We start from the raw sequence: 16,637 nt of genomic DNA on the forward strand, positions 1-16,637 counted from the left end.
CCAGGATTTGTTTTTGACTTTCTTCAATGTTACACGACATTGTAAGATAATTCATGGTTCTTGGGTAAATTTAGTCTCAAACATGTTAGACTCACTAGAACCAGTAGGTGGAGCTCACCACACATTTATTTGCAGTGGATTAACTATAGTCCATGTAGTCGGTGTGAGACTGTTGTTGTTGACTTCCCTCAGTTTGTGACACAAAAAGACATCAGCCTCTTCTTAGTAATGTTTTATCTGCCTCAGCTTTGGCTGTCAGTCAACTTCATCAAATTTCCACATAGAATACATTATCACCTCTGTGTGTGTTTCCATGTTTTCACTTAGCTTTGCTACCCATCTTGTCCAGGACTCTAACAGAGGACATATCAAATCTCAATGGGAAAAAATCTAAGATAATTTTGCTTTGCAGTCTAAAAAAAAATAGAGAGCACCTTGAATAAGGCTGCAGTCCTCAAATACGTAAGCACAGTGAGTTCTCAGAGGATCCATGTTCTGGGTGCCAACGTCATGACCCCAACTCTGTGCCAGATTAAATGAGGCCCTTGTTCTATAGAGACTTCAGTCAGTGCTGAATAACAGTAGATGACTGAGAACAACATCAATCTCCATGTAAAACATCAGCGGTGATGAAGGGCTTTTGAAAATGAATCATTTTGTGTCCATCTGGTGCTGAAGCTCAGTCACAATCCGGCCAAAGCTGAAGCAGATCATGTCTGACCTGTAGAGACTATATATGTATACTGTCCAGGAAATCTCCCCCTCACATTAACTTTGTCTGCCAGCTTGTTTCAAATATCTCTTTGGTACAAATTGTTCGTCCCAGTAAGATCTTATCTTGTGTTTCTCCCCCTCCTATGACATGTAGCGCAACCTCCTGCTTCATCCAAGGTCATTTCTCTCATTATAAGTCACTTTGCTTCTTAGCGACTCTGTGACAGTGAGCTGTGCAGAGCTCTGGGTCGATCCCTTTGCAAAAGCTTCTTCTTTATAAATACACAAAGGCAATTTCGTGGTTTGCTCTTTATTTTCAGACTTCCACCACAAAACATAACTGGATGATAAAATACCCAGGTACAGTCTATAATCTTCCTTAAGAATTGCCCAAGTCACTAGATTACCAAAAGGATCTGCATCCCCTGTCATGACATAATTTTCAAAGTCACAGGAATGGAGGCCAGAAGGTTACCTGATCGAGACTTCCAAGAGCTCAGATCCTCTCTTTACTGTGAAGATAAACCCTAAAAATATACCTGACTTAATCTTCTTAAGGGGCGTGTGTTAGGAGTTAGTCTCGGACTGCCTGATGGACAACACACACACACACACACAAACACACACAAACACACACACACGCTGAGTCAGTCACAAAGTCTTAGAGAGCAACTTAAGACCCTTCACATCTCCAGGTTTGCGTTTATGGTTTCTCACCTGGGATCGGTGTGTAGCCTGAACTGTTTGGCTGAAAGTCTGGACAGCATCAGCATGCCGAGCCTCCTCAACCTCAGCAGCCTGGGCCGGATCTGCGGCTCCAGCCACAACGACATGGTCGTCCTGGACCGGGTCAAGAGGAAGAACTCCGTCCGGCGCATGTCGATAATCGAGGACGGGGAAATTGCCGAGGTGCTCTACCTCATCCCCAAACAGTCCATGATGGAGCAGCTGCCCTTCATCAACCCCAACGACTACATCCTGTGTGAGAAGCTGGCCGGTATCCCTGCAGAGGTGTCAAGTAAGGAATGCTCCTCTTCTTCATGTGGTTTTAATGACTGTTATCATTTAGAAATTGCCTGCATTTATCGATATATACATGATTTTGTGCTGTAAATTGGAGATTAGAGGTTTTTTGTAGATATGAGACAAAAACATCTTGAATCTCAGTGGGTGAATTGTGACATATGAATTATATTGATCACTATGACAAACCTCTGACACCATCTTTCGACACCAACCCTGCACGCAAACATGAAGAGTTTACATTCATTTCCCAGATACTGCAACTCAAGGAACTGTTCATTTCATAAAAGATCATAAGCTGCGTATGGAGGTTGCAGTTTATTTTGCTGTCAAAGTCTCATCATGATAAAAATACATCTACTGTAATAAGAACTGATTGACTTTTGTCATAATGAGGAATGACATGTCTAAACCTGCCTTCTACCCTGTGTCTGAAGTGTTTGAATATAAATAAATACACGCCACTCCTACTGTCCTCTGAGGGGAGCCCCCACCACAACCACACACACACACACACACACACGGATGCACACACACACACACACAATCCCTCCTGCCCTCTGTGTTTTTGGACCACCCCCCTCTCCTTTGCACCAGCAGCCCAGTTAGCTCCTCTCCTCACTCTGATCCGCTGCCCTGAGTTCTCCCACTGAAGAGCAGAGAGCCACTGACATGAAAGAGAAAGGTAGATTTATACTAAGTATGTGTGTGTGTGTGTGTGTGTATGAGGATGAGAGAGGATCTGTGTGGGTGTTACTGTGTATGTTATTCAGTATATACATATATTTGTTTATTTTCATATACTTTGGATTTGTCAGCAAAGTGCTAAAACTTTTGGAGCTTGATCTTTGTGATGATAAATATACGGCATTATTTGACGAACTTTCTCATTTCACTCTTTTGTTTGTTTTAAATGTTTTTAGCTATGACTTGAAGTGCTCTCGACTCACACAAATTGAGCCACAGCGGTCTGATGGTATACAGAACTTTATTATCTTCTTTCCACTCTACATTTTTATTACATGATAAATCTGAGATTTGGCTGGGTAATCACTCTAGTGTGTGTATTCGGAAAGTAAAAACTACATTAATTATACATTTATAGACAGTTCTTTTAATATGTGTAATCTATTTGGCCTCACAAACCAAATATTCTCAAATCTGACAACTACATATAGACATTTAAATTAACTGCGTTTGCCAAGTAGGGAAAAGTGCACTAACAGCTGTCGCAGCCTATCGCAGAGCATCATGCTTATACCAGCATGTGATTTTAGGAATACCTCTGTAATTAAGCTGTGTTTGCCTCAATTATTCTATTTTGCTCTTACAGGGAACAAACAGATGATCTTAGTGGATTCAATTGCTGTGGCTATTCCCCGAGTCAGGACAAAGTTATTTGCACTTGCACAATGATAATAAAGGACATAAGAGTATGGAAAAGGTCATTCACTTCAGTGACGTCACCTGTAATGAAATTACTCTGCTGCCACTGAATGGAAGTAGTTCATATGAACATTTCCATTTATTTTACACCTCATTGTTACAGAGCTGTTTTTTGCCTGTAGCGTTAAGATATGTGATTTGAATCAGAGGACAAAAACATAATGCTGTTCCAAAACATATAAGATAAAGATGAGCAAATTATAGTTTCTTGTTGATAATACATCATACATCATGACACACACACACACACTCTCTCTGGCTGGAGATAGCGCTTTGTGTGCGATTAGTTGCATGTCTCAGGTTTCTCACCCTCTGCCTTCTTTCTAAATCGACCATTTGCTAATACTTGACACGATATCAGCTTCACATTCTGGGAGAGACCAAGACAGACAGGGAGACATTTTGGAATCTTTTCATCTGAGGACTTCACATAGCTGTTTGAACAAAAGAACAGAAACTAAATACATCTATATACATACATAATTATGATAAAACGATAATTATTAATATAATTACAATCACAACCCATCTAATCATAAAAAATCACAAGTACAGAGAATAGAAAAAATGCTAGAATATAAATTCAAATAAAATAACCAATCAAATTATTGCAAATTTTCAAGAAAGTATTCTAACAATAACATTTGAAGGGTAACGTTAGGGTGCAGGCCAGGTTGATATTTGACTTTTACACTTGGAGGAAACAAACCAAGGAGAGAAATATGTATAAGAGCCAGCTTCTGTTACTGTTGTTTTTTTCTTTTCTTTTCTATTTTAGTTTTTATTCCTAACTATTATCAACCATTTTATTATTTTATATAATATTTTTTTATTTTTGTATTTATTCCTTTTTATCTCCATTTTGGGCATTAGTCTCAAATTGGTTCTAATCTTTTTTTTCTTCTGTCTGTCTTATTATCATAATGTCAATCATATGTGAAGCACTTTGAACTGCACTTACCTGCATGAAAGGTGCCATGTACATAAGGTTGGATTGATTGATCACGTTACAACATACAGCCGTGTACACGATTTCCACTGACAGTAATAAAATGCCATGTACAATTGTTCACAGCGTTTAACTTCTTAAGCCACTGGACAGGTACGTTCAAAGAGAGCAGTAAAGGTTAAACAAAGATCAACTGTTCCCTTGTCTGGGAAAACCTCATCAATTTTTTCATTAATTTTAATTAATGTGTCGGTATTATTTGATTGTCCTTCATTATTATCTATACATTATTTCTGTGTCTCTGTGAGCAGCTCAGCTTGTTTCTTCAGGATACAGTTAAAAGTGTAATGTTGCACTACATGTGAGGCCTTTATTGAACTCACCAGGCTGTTCAGAAGCTTTTAGCTGTTGTTCTGGGGATTATCGGCCTCAGTCTCATACAAAGTCATCACTAACTACAGTTTACATCGCAGTCAGATGGCTCATGGTGGAAGGTTATCAGGAAACACTACACTGCCTAATGTCCACACTGGTTTTTCACGTGTCTTCAGCTATATTAGGGAGGCATGCTCTCTTTATCTGGTGTGCTACTACATGCTTGTTACTATAGTAACAAATCTCCTGTAGTGGGGCAGACTCGGGGCCACATACCAACGGTGCGTGACTCAATTTTCTTGGTGTTCACGAGGCGGAGTTAGGTAACCAGAACAGCCCCGAAAAACATTTTCTCTTCCAACTTTTACGAGTTTTCAAATCTTAAAAAGTTAAGAGGACATTCATCCACATCATGTTATTATTTATACAGCTGTTATTTGCCTCATAAGTGATAAATCCTGATAATTCTTTGGACTTTTCTGTAGCTCAATGTGTATGGAAAAAAAGAAAAGTTAAAATTCTTCCATGAGCTTGGGTATTTGTACGCTGGGTGCACACACACACACACACACACACACACACACACACACACAGACACACACGGGAGACGGAGAGCTCACACCGTGGCACATTCTTTCCTCTCTCTCCGCTGCTAATCACATTCAGGACCTTTCAAGTGGGCCGTGATTAGATTGCACAGGCATCCACCACTTCTGCTGCAACGAGACTGAAGGAGAAAGAGAGAGGTTGAGCTTTGTGTCTCTAAAACCACACGATACAGTGTATACGACACAGTGGTTGGACACACACATACACACACACATGCAAGGGACTACTTTATCCCTGTTGATTGTGTTAAAACTTTATTTTTGAGCTCTCGTCTGTTTTTTTGTGAGGTTGTAATCACTTGGATTAAAACATCTATGCATGACTGTGACACTGTGTGAAGGTATTTTATTTGTGTACGTGTGTGTGTGTGTGTTTCTGTGCCAAAACAAAGCTAGCCTGCACATTATGTTCAGTTATGTAAGCACTGAAAGGACCCAGTAGGATGTTAAACCTATGCTGTGTGGACACAGAGAGAAATGTGTTTTCTTTTTGGTCCAGACCAAAATATCTTAATAACTATCAGATGGATTATCATGAAATTTTGTGCAGTAAATTGTATTACCCAGTGTTATTGACTTTGGTAATCCCCTGATTTGATCCCTGTCATTCCACCACGAGGTTTTCTATCAGTGATTATTCATTTGACTTAACTGTTTCCCTTGTGATCCTGCAGTGCTGCACACTCCGGATGGCTGCCACCCAAGTTCTCCAGCGGGGAAGCGGGAGATCCAGTGCTTCAGGTGTGGGCAACCGTGCAAAGGGGAGGTGCTGCGGGTCCAGAATACTCACTTACACATAAAGTGCTTCACCTGCAAGGGTGAGTATACCAGAGATAAGTTGAAAGCAGGTGTCGTGCAAGGACACCTCTCTCAGAAAAGAGTTTATATGTTATCAAGCTCAGCGGTGGTCTAATGAAAACACTTCCTCATGTGCTGTGTGGAAAAATCTAATATATATATTGATTCAATTCCTGACTTTTTCCCCCAAATTATTTCTTGGGAAAAGAAAGAGTTCATACTCTGCCAAGGCCCAATAGTTTTTTTTAACCACATTTAAAATCACCAGATTCAGATTTTTATTTGGATCTGCACCAAATTGCACACACTCATAAATATCAGTGAAATTCTTTTCATCAACAACTGAAACTCTGAGCCATGCCGCATCTTTCCAAATAATTTCGTGGTATCCGTCCAGTCATTTCTGCATCATCCAAATATAAACAAAACAACAAATGGGCAGGGATGAAAACATGGAGGTAAAACAAAGCTGTCCCACTCTGGGTTTACATTAAAATGAGTTAAATAACAAGACCTTTGCATGGTTGCATACAAACAGCTTGTTTTCAGCAGGTTCGTTTTTAAAATTGAACAGAATCCCCTTCTCGTTTATTTGTGCCGTCAAATTCAATTAGTTACACATCATTCTACCTCCACAATGGTCGGTAGAGAAAAACTCCCGGGTTGACAAACACTCATTCTCCATAGTTACAGGGCTTGATGGAAAAACATATTTCCTCAACAGCCTATTGTTCCCGCTAATCGACACTGACAAGCTTCTCGTGTTGGAGCCCTTTAACTACATGGTGACGGTGTTTTCAGCGCAGAGGAAACAAAGAGACTTTCAGAGCAGAGAGGTATTTTACCAGTGGGGTGACCTGAGGATGTGAGTCCGAGGGCAGAACGTGCCTTGCTCTATGGACGTATGAGTCAAACAGTTGTCAATCTCAGTTTTAAGGTTGTTGGGAAGTGGAAGTGGTTTGTGCTTGTTGTATTCAGACTTTAAAATAGAGCTATTCAAATAGAGCGTCCACATCCATTGTGAGTGTGTCAACGCAGGACAGGAATAGAGCAACATAAAACTGTCCTTGGCACCTCGGAGCATATTGTTGTGCCGGAAACGGGTTTGGTCCTATCAAATGACTCCAAACACATAAATCCATCCCTTTGATGGATTACGTACGTATCTATATTTAACATCTCTTGTAACAATAGCCTGCAAAAAGGTACCGATTTAAACTGACCCAAATAAATCACTAAACTGGAACTTAGTTGAACATTTAAATCTCGGCCAAAGTCCAACAACTCCCTTTACATTCAATTAAAATGCACAAAAAACAAAATCACACAAATAGAAAATCAGTCACTTAAATAAACCAGATTTTTTTCTTTAAGATCCATAAATGATTCTCTGCAAAATCAGTGGAAAAAAGACCCTATTTACGGATGTTGAATCGCCCCCCTGATCTGGACATGCACCCTTCCTGACACATACCACACCATTCCACCAACTTTCATGGTAACATGTCCAGTAGTTTCTGCATAAACCTGCCAACAAACAAGCAAATGCAAATGAAAACATAACCTCCTTGGCTGATATATTAATGATTTCTACATAGTAAGTGTATCATATGGTAAAAACATATGAGAACCTTGGCCAAATGCTAGTAAAGGCCTGTAGAGAAAACCAAAGAATACTTTTTGAGTGAATTACTGCGTTTAAATGGTCAAACATTAGATTTCAAAACAAAACTTTAGTAATATATATCCAAATTATGCTACGATAGATGGTGTTTATTGTGTGGAATACTAATGAAAACATGGCTACATATTGAAGCATGAAAAGTTTGAATTGTAAAGAGTTTTTAAAAAGCATAAAGGCCAAATGCAAACATATCCATTCCAGTATTCATCTGCTTGGTTGGTCATCATTTTTCAATATTGATCTCCCTCTGTTAATTTCTCTCTCTGTGATCTATGCAGTGTGTGGCTGTGACTTGGCCCAGAGCGGCTTCTTCATGAAGAGCGGCGAATTCCTCTGTCCGCTGGACTTCCAGAGGCTCCACGGCACGCTCTGCAGCAACTGTGGGGAGTTCGTGGAGGGGGAGGTGGTTACTGTCTTGGGGAAGACTTATCACCCAGCCTGCTTTGTGTGCACCATTTGCAAGTAACTGGAAAAAATTAAAAAACATTCAATATTTTGAATCATATTTGGAGAGAGAAAGGAATTGTGGGATGTACCTCTGTCTCTGCCTCTGTTTGTCAGGCAGCCCTTTCCCGCTGGGGACTGTGTCACCTTCAGTGGAAAAGACTGCCTCTGTCAGCGCTGCATTCAACCTGTGTCTCCTGCTCCGACCGACGTGAAGTACTCTAGCAGTGAGTGCATCCTTTCATATTTTCAAGCAAGTATGGGAGTTAGTGTGCTTTTATTGAAAAAAAAAAAAAAAGTCTGTGATAAAGGGAATTCCTCTTTACTGCAGAAATCACAAAAAAGCCTCATCAGAAATCTTGCGGATATCTTTGCATAAATTCAATGTCCCAGATTTGCATACAGTGCACAACTTGCCGCTGATTTTTACCTTTCAAATCTGGTTATACTTTATAAATCTGGACAGTGACAACAACTCTGTATGGATTAGGAGACTCAGTAGAAAGCGACAACCAACTCAACTTGACCTAATTCATCATAAAGCAGATACAGCAGGGATCAATAGGGGATTAAGAGGATTTCTCTGCAGGATTGTACAGAAAATAAGTAGGAAAAGGCACACACTGCATTTGTAGGGAATGAGATGCTGAATTTGTCCTACCAGTCTGTCTAATATCTAATGTATTTAACATTTATTATGATTTTCTTTCTTTAGAAGCATGATTTTCTTTAAGGATTACAAGACAAGAGCATGCTCAGATGTGTTAACCCTCACTGAGTATGTGTGTGTTTTCAGACTGCACCGGCTGCGGCAGAGACATCAAGAACGGCCAGGCTCTGTTAGCTCTGGGCGGCCAGTGGCACCTCGGCTGCTTTAAGTGCAAATCCTGCAGGAAAGTGCTGAGCGGAGAATACATCAGCAAGTAAATGCAAATCTCTCATGCACACCTTCTCATATTCATGATACTGTCTCTATACCGTGCAATTGTAGCAGAAAATACACCATGACATCTGGAATACAGCTGAAGTCTATGAGCAGCTGATATATGAATAAGATGATGTTTTTTTAAACATTAAATCTTTTGTCTTCCAGAGATGGGATGCCTTACTGTGAGAGGGACTACCAGATTAAGTTTGGGATACAATGTGAGGCATGTCATAAGTTTATAACAGGAAAAGTTCTGGAGGTAAGTTTCGTCGAAGAGTCCCTCTGTGCAGGTTGTGTATGTGATGATATGTGATGCTTTTACCTGTCTGGTTATCTGCTGCAGGCAGGAGACAAACACTATCACCCGAGTTGTGCGAGATGCAGCCGATGTGACAAGATGTTCACAGAGGGAGAAGAGATGTTTCTGCAAGGTCGGTGATAGATCCTAATCACTCTGTGGAGATACACATGTCCCGCTGCTTTATAGACTCTTAATAAACCGTGACACTTTGGCTGCAGCAGCTAATTGCGAATGGTTCACAGGGTCGACAGTGTGGCACCCGGACTGCAGAGACAACAGCAGGACGGAGGACAGTTACAGGGTGAGTTCTCCTAAACTTAACACTCAACTGTATTTTAATGTTTCAGAAGCCTTTTCATATGTTAGAGGCAGCTACATGATACCACTGCTACAGTTTACCCAAAATAAACCATTAATATCTCATTTACAAATTTCTGTGTAAGACGATAAAGAGTTTTAGCTGTTTGGTGTCATGTCTTCACACATTCTCTTCCCTCCCAGGTCAGCAGAGCAAAAGCACCGGGCCTTGATTTCTTTTTCCCTTCACGTGAACTGAAGGTTATTATTGTGAGCTAGTCTGCGGTGTGCACTGAGTGAGGCCGGCTGTAATCTCAGAGTCTGGGATTAACCACACGCGCTTGTTTCACATGCAACAAGAACACTTTGCCTTTCAGCTTTCAAGAATAACTAAGACAAGCAACAGTATGTTATGTGCAATAGAAAATGCATTTTGCACATAACCTTTTAAAAGGAAGTCTGAGCTTTGTTTGTTGACAGTGCTGCATGCTTGGCTGTTTTCATCTCTGGCCTTGCACTCTGCTAGAACCTGCACTATTTAATGTGCACTAGTGTTCTCTTTCCCTACTAAGTACTGTTACAGCCACACCTGACCGGTGTCATTGTGCAAATAGCAGAAATACAACACAGAACAATATATTGTACTGGGGCTGTTCTGCACACTACAGGGGTGAATAGAAAACTGCTCTTGATATAATGCAAGCACAAAGTTGTCTGTGCATGTGAATATGTTGCATTACAGGAATCTAAGCTGAAGCAGAAAAGCGAGGTAAAGCGAGAGCGAATGCCAAATTAAAAAATAAAATTAATAAAATAAAAAATTAATAATTTCCTATATGCGCTAGAACAGGGTGACCAATCACAACAGAGTGGGCCAGCTGGCCAGTCAGAGCACACTGGGCTTTACTGGGAGGAGGGTCTTAAAGAGACAGAAGCTAAAACCTGGCGTTTCAGACAGAGGCTGAAAAGAGGGGCTGCAGCAATAGTCAGTATGAGGAAGATGAGCCTACATCGAACTTATGAACTTGGTTATGAGCAGAGAAATGTCTCCTTTTAATCATCCTATAAATCAAACTAACTAACTAAATTTTTCTTGTCCGTAGCACACTAGATCCTCCTCTGAAAGCTCGTGCTCCAGGCCGGGCTCGTGCACCCCGGGGAGTCCTGGTCGAACGATCTGCGTAAGTTCTGCCGCCAACATCTGCTCAGCATCTTCCATGGTGCACACTTCCCCTTTGGGCTTATTCACGTGTCATTTATCCCTTTGTTCATACAGGGGGGTCGCATGGACAAAGTGTCTCTCTTGCCAGATATTACTCTTTGACTGTAACTGAATATGCATACAACTAGCAAAATAGTTAATTTGAAGAATATTAAAAAAGCAGTTAAAAAAAAATAATCTGAAAATCACTTTTACCTTGACTGATCGGAACTAGTGTCATCTTGCTTGTGAGAGAAAAAAAACGTGATTTCAATTGTGGTTGAATGTTGAATCAATTTATTCATACGCTGAGAAAAACAACCACACATTGAAGAAGAGTTTAGATTTATTTGCTTCACCAATTTGAATGCGCTGACAATTCAGATTGACACTAATTAGAAAAAAAAATAATTGGTGCTGCCAGTAGCCCGTCCTTCCTCCACCCGCTCTCGTCTGATCCCCACCCTGTTGGTTTATTGAATGGAATGAACTTTACCCCATCAAGTCACACAAGATTTTTGTAGATCGCCAAAGACGATCAATTTATAGTAAATCAGGATAAGTTCCTACAGTAGATCTGTTTATTTCACGTGCCAAAGTCAGACCAACATGGTGCTGTGGGATTAAAGTTTCATTCTTCCTTGAAATGACATAATGAGCAACCTCTGACCTTTCACCTGACCTTACTTGCACTTTCTGATCCTCGTATCTCCCGTCCTCTGTGTCCTCCTCATCCCCTCCCTCTTCCTCTTCCTTTCCTTCTCCATCTCCTCTCCCTGTCCTGCTCCCCAGGCAAAAGTAGATAATGAGATCATTGACTACCGAGACTTAGCGGCAATTCCCAGAGTCAAGGCTATACATGATATAGAGTATCCTGATATGATATCCTATAAGTCTGTGAACAACAACCCACCTGCTGTGGACAACAAAGTCAGCAGACAGGACAGGTCAAACCCTACAGAGGTAACTTCATTCAATGCTCCGAGTCATATCCAGTGACATGTTTGTGTGTCATTGTTTTGCTGTTTTGCTGTTTTTTGGTCAAACCAAGTGAGGACTTCCTCAATTGTTCTCATAATTAACTGTGTTAAGCCCAAAATGCATCACATCCTTTAATAAAAATGGACACATGTGTTTTTACAGCAATAGTGTTAGTTTGTCAGGATTTGCATAAGTCACATTTCTAAGAATTTGTCCAATGTACATTTACAATGGAGGTAGCAATATTGTATTATTTGTTGTTGCTGACTTTTTTAATGATCACTGCCAGGTTACCAGAAGCCAACTTGGAATAATAAGTCAGATCTACTGTACCCTTATGATCGAATCCTTTTGTTCCCTACCTTACGTACGTCCTCATGTGAAAACCTCGTAACTCAAAACTCTGTGATCTTTCAAATTCTGTGTCTGCCGCTCCCCCCCCAACTTTGATGCAAAAATGCATACTCAAATTAGAATGGCACCCGATCTGGATTTCGATCTGCACCAGATTGCACACACTCATAGATATCTGTCCCCTAAAGATGATTTTCTCCATCATACCTCGCAGAGTTAAAGAAAGTATTTGTCAAGTTTGGAGCTACAAGGTTTTTACCTGAACTTACAATATGTATATTGATGTGTTATTGAGTTAATTCATACATAAATATCTCTTCTTCTGCCTTTCTCATTTAGTCAACAGGAAATGTATCTGAAACCACAGAGGTAAATGATTTCTCTATCAACTTTACACATAATAGGCCACACTTGTATTCCTCACTATTTGGTTTTCCTTCTGCTCTCAAGGAGGGCTTTGAAATGAGGAGGAACATTCCGAAATCCACAAGCCACGGATCTTTTGGAGTTTACACCACGTACCAACGACACAGCTACACTCCAGGTCTGTCCAGATCGCCACAGCACTTCCACAGGCCAGGTAAGGGGAGCGCTCGGACGTAAATCACCTCAGTCTTCACATCACCTTTTGTGAAGAGATTCAATGTCCAATGCTTACTTTTGTCTCTGTCCCCACGACGCTTCTTCTTCCTCCTCCTCCTCGTCCTTTCACTTCCACTCCAGCATTGATGGTTTCTCCCTCTTTATTCTCTGGCAACAATGAAACCTGCTCCCCTTCCCCTTTATGTCCCCACTTTCTCCCTCAAACCAAAGGTAAGACCCCCACCTTCCACCTGACCCCTGACCTTTCCTGCAACCCTCTTCCTCCACTCTGCTGTTACAGTAACCCTCTGCTGCCTCTTAAACCCAGACACTAATATTTAATGGGAGACCTACTACTTTATTCAGTTAACTACATTAGATCACTTTGAGTGAATTTGAGAATAACAACAATATGCAAACACACAGAGAGGGGTGGCACCGAGTCTCTGCCCTCTAGTGGTCAAAGTGTCAGAGAACCGTTTCTGCCTCAGACAGAAAGACATTTTCTCCACTCCTTTTCTTCCCCTTTCTGCATGATCAGCTTATTTCTTTTGTCTGCTTTCAGTGATAAATATAAGGATTAAATATATAATATAAATATTTATTTTCATTGTGCAGATGAAGGCTTTCACATGTACAGGAGGCCTCCAATTTACAAACAGCAAGGTACAGTTTGACTTTTTCATCGTTCAGTTAACAATAAAATTGTAACTGACAAATTTTAAACTAGACATGTTGCGTTTTAAAATATTTGTGTTTTTCTACTAATACTTATACTTTCACTGATACTGATACTTGTACAGCAAGTAAAAGATAATTATGAAAACTCTGCAGATGAAGTTAGGAGCTAATTTAACGATTAATTTGATTTGCACATTTAAACACAGTTTGATGCAGCAAGTTAGTTCTGGTTGATTAGACCAAGCAGACAACAGAACACCCAAAGTCTATTTAAATCCCTGAGCAGGATCTAAACCCTCCCGTGTCTGAGGCCATAAGAGTCATATGAGGTCAAACTCAGAGTCAGCACTCAATGCATCTAAGCTGACAGCAAATTATTAGTTGAACAGTTTGAACGTACCCTTGTGTGAACTAAAGAATGGAAGAATAACAACATGTAAAATAAAGGTTTTATGGGAAAAGTAAGTTTAAAAATAGAGCAGTACTGAGAAGACCGTTTTACAGAACTATTAGCAAAAGCCTAAGAACAGATCTTGACAAGGTGCTTATAGCTGGTGTGTTTACGTTCACTCAGTAAGTCTGATCTAATCTGGGCAAAGAGCTGAGACTGAGTGGGATAACTCTCATGGTTAATTAATCTCCAGTTTCTGCTGTTTCACTCTCTCATAGATCCAAATTCACCCACTTCCCAAGCTTTATCTTTGCCCGGATACGGTCGCAGCGGCCTCCATCCGGTAGGAGCAGCATCACTTACCTATAACCAATTTGTCATATATTGTACATATGAGTAATTATTTTCCTCCTTTATAAAGTTTGACTCTGAACTACACAAATATCTGAGTTGTTAATGTTGGTATCGGGATTTTTGAAGAAAATTTACGAGGAAAAAGAAAAAGAAATGGAATGAACTTAATGTTTTCATGTGTTTGCTTGATTAAGCCTCGGTCAGCGGATTTCTCCCACTACAGTGATGACAGATTCAGAGGTTAGTATGTTCATGTCTCTGTTATTTATCATATCACTTCAATATTAAATCAGTTCATGAAAATTAATCATGTGTTGCTTCTGCTTTCTTCCCTTGCCTTTCAGATTTCAAGGTATGTGAATGGGCACTGAATGGAGTTTTTTATGTGATCTTGAATCCCTGGTAACTTCCCATGTTTGCAATTGACCTTACCTCACTGTCTGCATCTTCATGTCGGGCTGGGCAGTATGGCCAAAATTCCCATTATTCGATATTGATAATTATCATGATACATGTCACATTATTATCTCTTTAAGGTTTAAAGATTTTTGCTCCTGAGTGAAGGTTGTGAAGCAAATCTCAGGTAGACAAGTTAATTCTCCTCACCATGCTTACACTGTACATAAGCACTATATTTATATATTATAAATTAATAAAGAAAAATACATTTATTGATAAATCAATTATTTATTGCCCAGCCCAATATGCATGTTTAAATAAACAGTGAACTCAGGGTCAGCTTAAAGTTGCATTTATACCTTTATTGATTTGCCTAACTGACTCTATAAATATGCTTTACTAACATATTTGCAGCTCTGAGCTCTGAAGTGATGAATTTGGCGACTGCATGTGTTTGCTTCATTCTGTAGCTCATCTATGACAGTCCACATCCATTAGCCAGACTGGACAGAGGAATGTCCATGCCTAATTTGTTGGAACCAAAAGCAAGTATTATTTGTATATTCATGTTTTTGCCATCATTAAATTCAGATTTTGTCATGTCAGAACAAAAAAAACTAGAATGACACTCAGTAGAGCTTAGACCTTCGCCAAGGCCCAACTGTTTAAATTCGATTAGCTGCACCAAATTTAACACACTTCCATGTATGACTTCCTGAGAAATCAGTGAAAATGTTGAAAAATGTCCCATCTCGCAATGTTAAATAAATGTATTTGTTATATCAACAAACAAGCAACAGGGGTGAAAACATAACCTCTATGGTGGAGTTCCTAAATACTTGAAAATAAACTTCAGTGGAGCTCAGGACAGAATTCAAACACAAGCTTGTTTAGCAGCTGTAGAATAGTGTTGAATGCACCAATATGTGATGCCTGCAGGTCCTTGAAAGTGTTTTCAGCTCTAAGCTTTAAGCTTAAAGCACTAACCGCTGCTAACTGTGCAGTGGTTTTACAATAGATGCATAGTTGCTTGGAACATGATGTTCTAACTCCATCTCTATTTCAATAGCTTGTACACGTCTTCAAAAGATTGTGTTTCAGTGTCTCGTTTGTTTGTGATCGGCGTTCTTAACCAGTCTTTGTTTTGTCAAGGTCTACCCATATGAAATGCTTGCAGTGACCAACAGAAGACGAGTGAAGCTGCCGAGGGACGTCGACAGAACGAGACTGGAGGTAAAGTGAAATATGAGAAAAGCATCTGTGAAGTGAAGCACAGTTTTTCATTTGAAATTGTTATTTTAGAATAAGAAATACAGTCCACACGTAGCAATTTAAAATATGTTTTTATTTCGAGAACAAGAGAAAGAAGAAAGAAAGAACAGAAAGTAAAGCGAAGAATGAAATATAAAGAAAGAAAAAGAGACAAGAAACATTTCAAAAGGAGAAAAAGAAAAAGGAATAAGAAAGAGGAGAAAGAAAAGAAAGAGAGAGAGAACAAAGAGGAATATGCTGAAAGCAAAAAGAAGAAACAAAAGGAAGTGAGAAGCAAAAAGAAAGAAACAAATTATTGGAAAGACAAAACAGGAGAAATGAGAGGGAAGGATTAAAATGCAAACATTTCCCATGCATGCATGCTGTACATGCTTCTTTTCTCATAGTACAATAAAGTTTAACTTCATTCTTCCATGCTCTCTTCTTTCTTTCCTGCAGTGCCACCTTTCCCCGGGTTCTTTCTATGATATCTTTGGTATGGAGATCCGAGAGTTCTACACACTTCCACTCTGGAAACGTAATGACATGAAGAAGAGTGCAAATCTTTTCTGATTGCTGCCTAACGCACGTCTTTATTTATTGGACATTTATTCACGAACATTAGAACAGCACAAATCACAGGCTTGCAGCGGCAACCCAGCGAGTCCGTGGAGGTCATTGTGATGAATGACGGTTAAAGTCCAATAACCTCAACGCAGATATGAACACTGGAACTCAACTTAACTCTAACCTTGGCTTCAGTGATATACTGCCCTGATTTGTTTTTCCCACGTCAGCCCTGTCTCCCCAGGAATTACGTTCATATTGGACGATTCAGCTGAAAATAATCTTTTGCACATTCTTCACAAATGGAGA

The 16,637-nt window shown here is 39.9% G+C and overlaps 1 protein-coding gene across 1 annotated transcript; it reads left to right on the top strand.

The window, feature by feature from the left end:
* The first annotated feature begins 1,419 nt into the window (after positions 1-1,419).
* Positions 1,420-16,344, top strand: LOC133027879 (actin-binding LIM protein 1-like). Its single transcript, XM_061095027.1, has 20 exons — positions 1,420-1,732; positions 5,790-5,933; positions 7,876-8,059; positions 8,159-8,268; positions 8,838-8,964; positions 9,135-9,228; positions 9,313-9,400; positions 9,513-9,571; positions 10,671-10,748; positions 11,561-11,731; positions 12,443-12,472; positions 12,554-12,683; positions 12,827-12,916; positions 13,304-13,351; positions 14,036-14,100; positions 14,306-14,351; positions 14,456-14,463; positions 14,981-15,055; positions 15,663-15,743; positions 16,221-16,344. The coding sequence occupies exons 1-20, from the start codon at positions 1,420-1,422 to the stop codon at positions 16,332-16,334; spliced, it is 2,055 nt and encodes a 684-aa protein (XP_060951010.1). The 3' UTR covers positions 16,335-16,344.
* Positions 16,345-16,637: the final 293 nt, after the last annotated feature.

The sequence above is a fragment of the Limanda limanda genome, chromosome 21 (assembly GCF_963576545.1).
Source record: "Limanda limanda chromosome 21, fLimLim1.1, whole genome shotgun sequence".
Taxonomy (NCBI): domain Eukaryota; kingdom Metazoa; phylum Chordata; class Actinopteri; order Pleuronectiformes; family Pleuronectidae; genus Limanda; species Limanda limanda.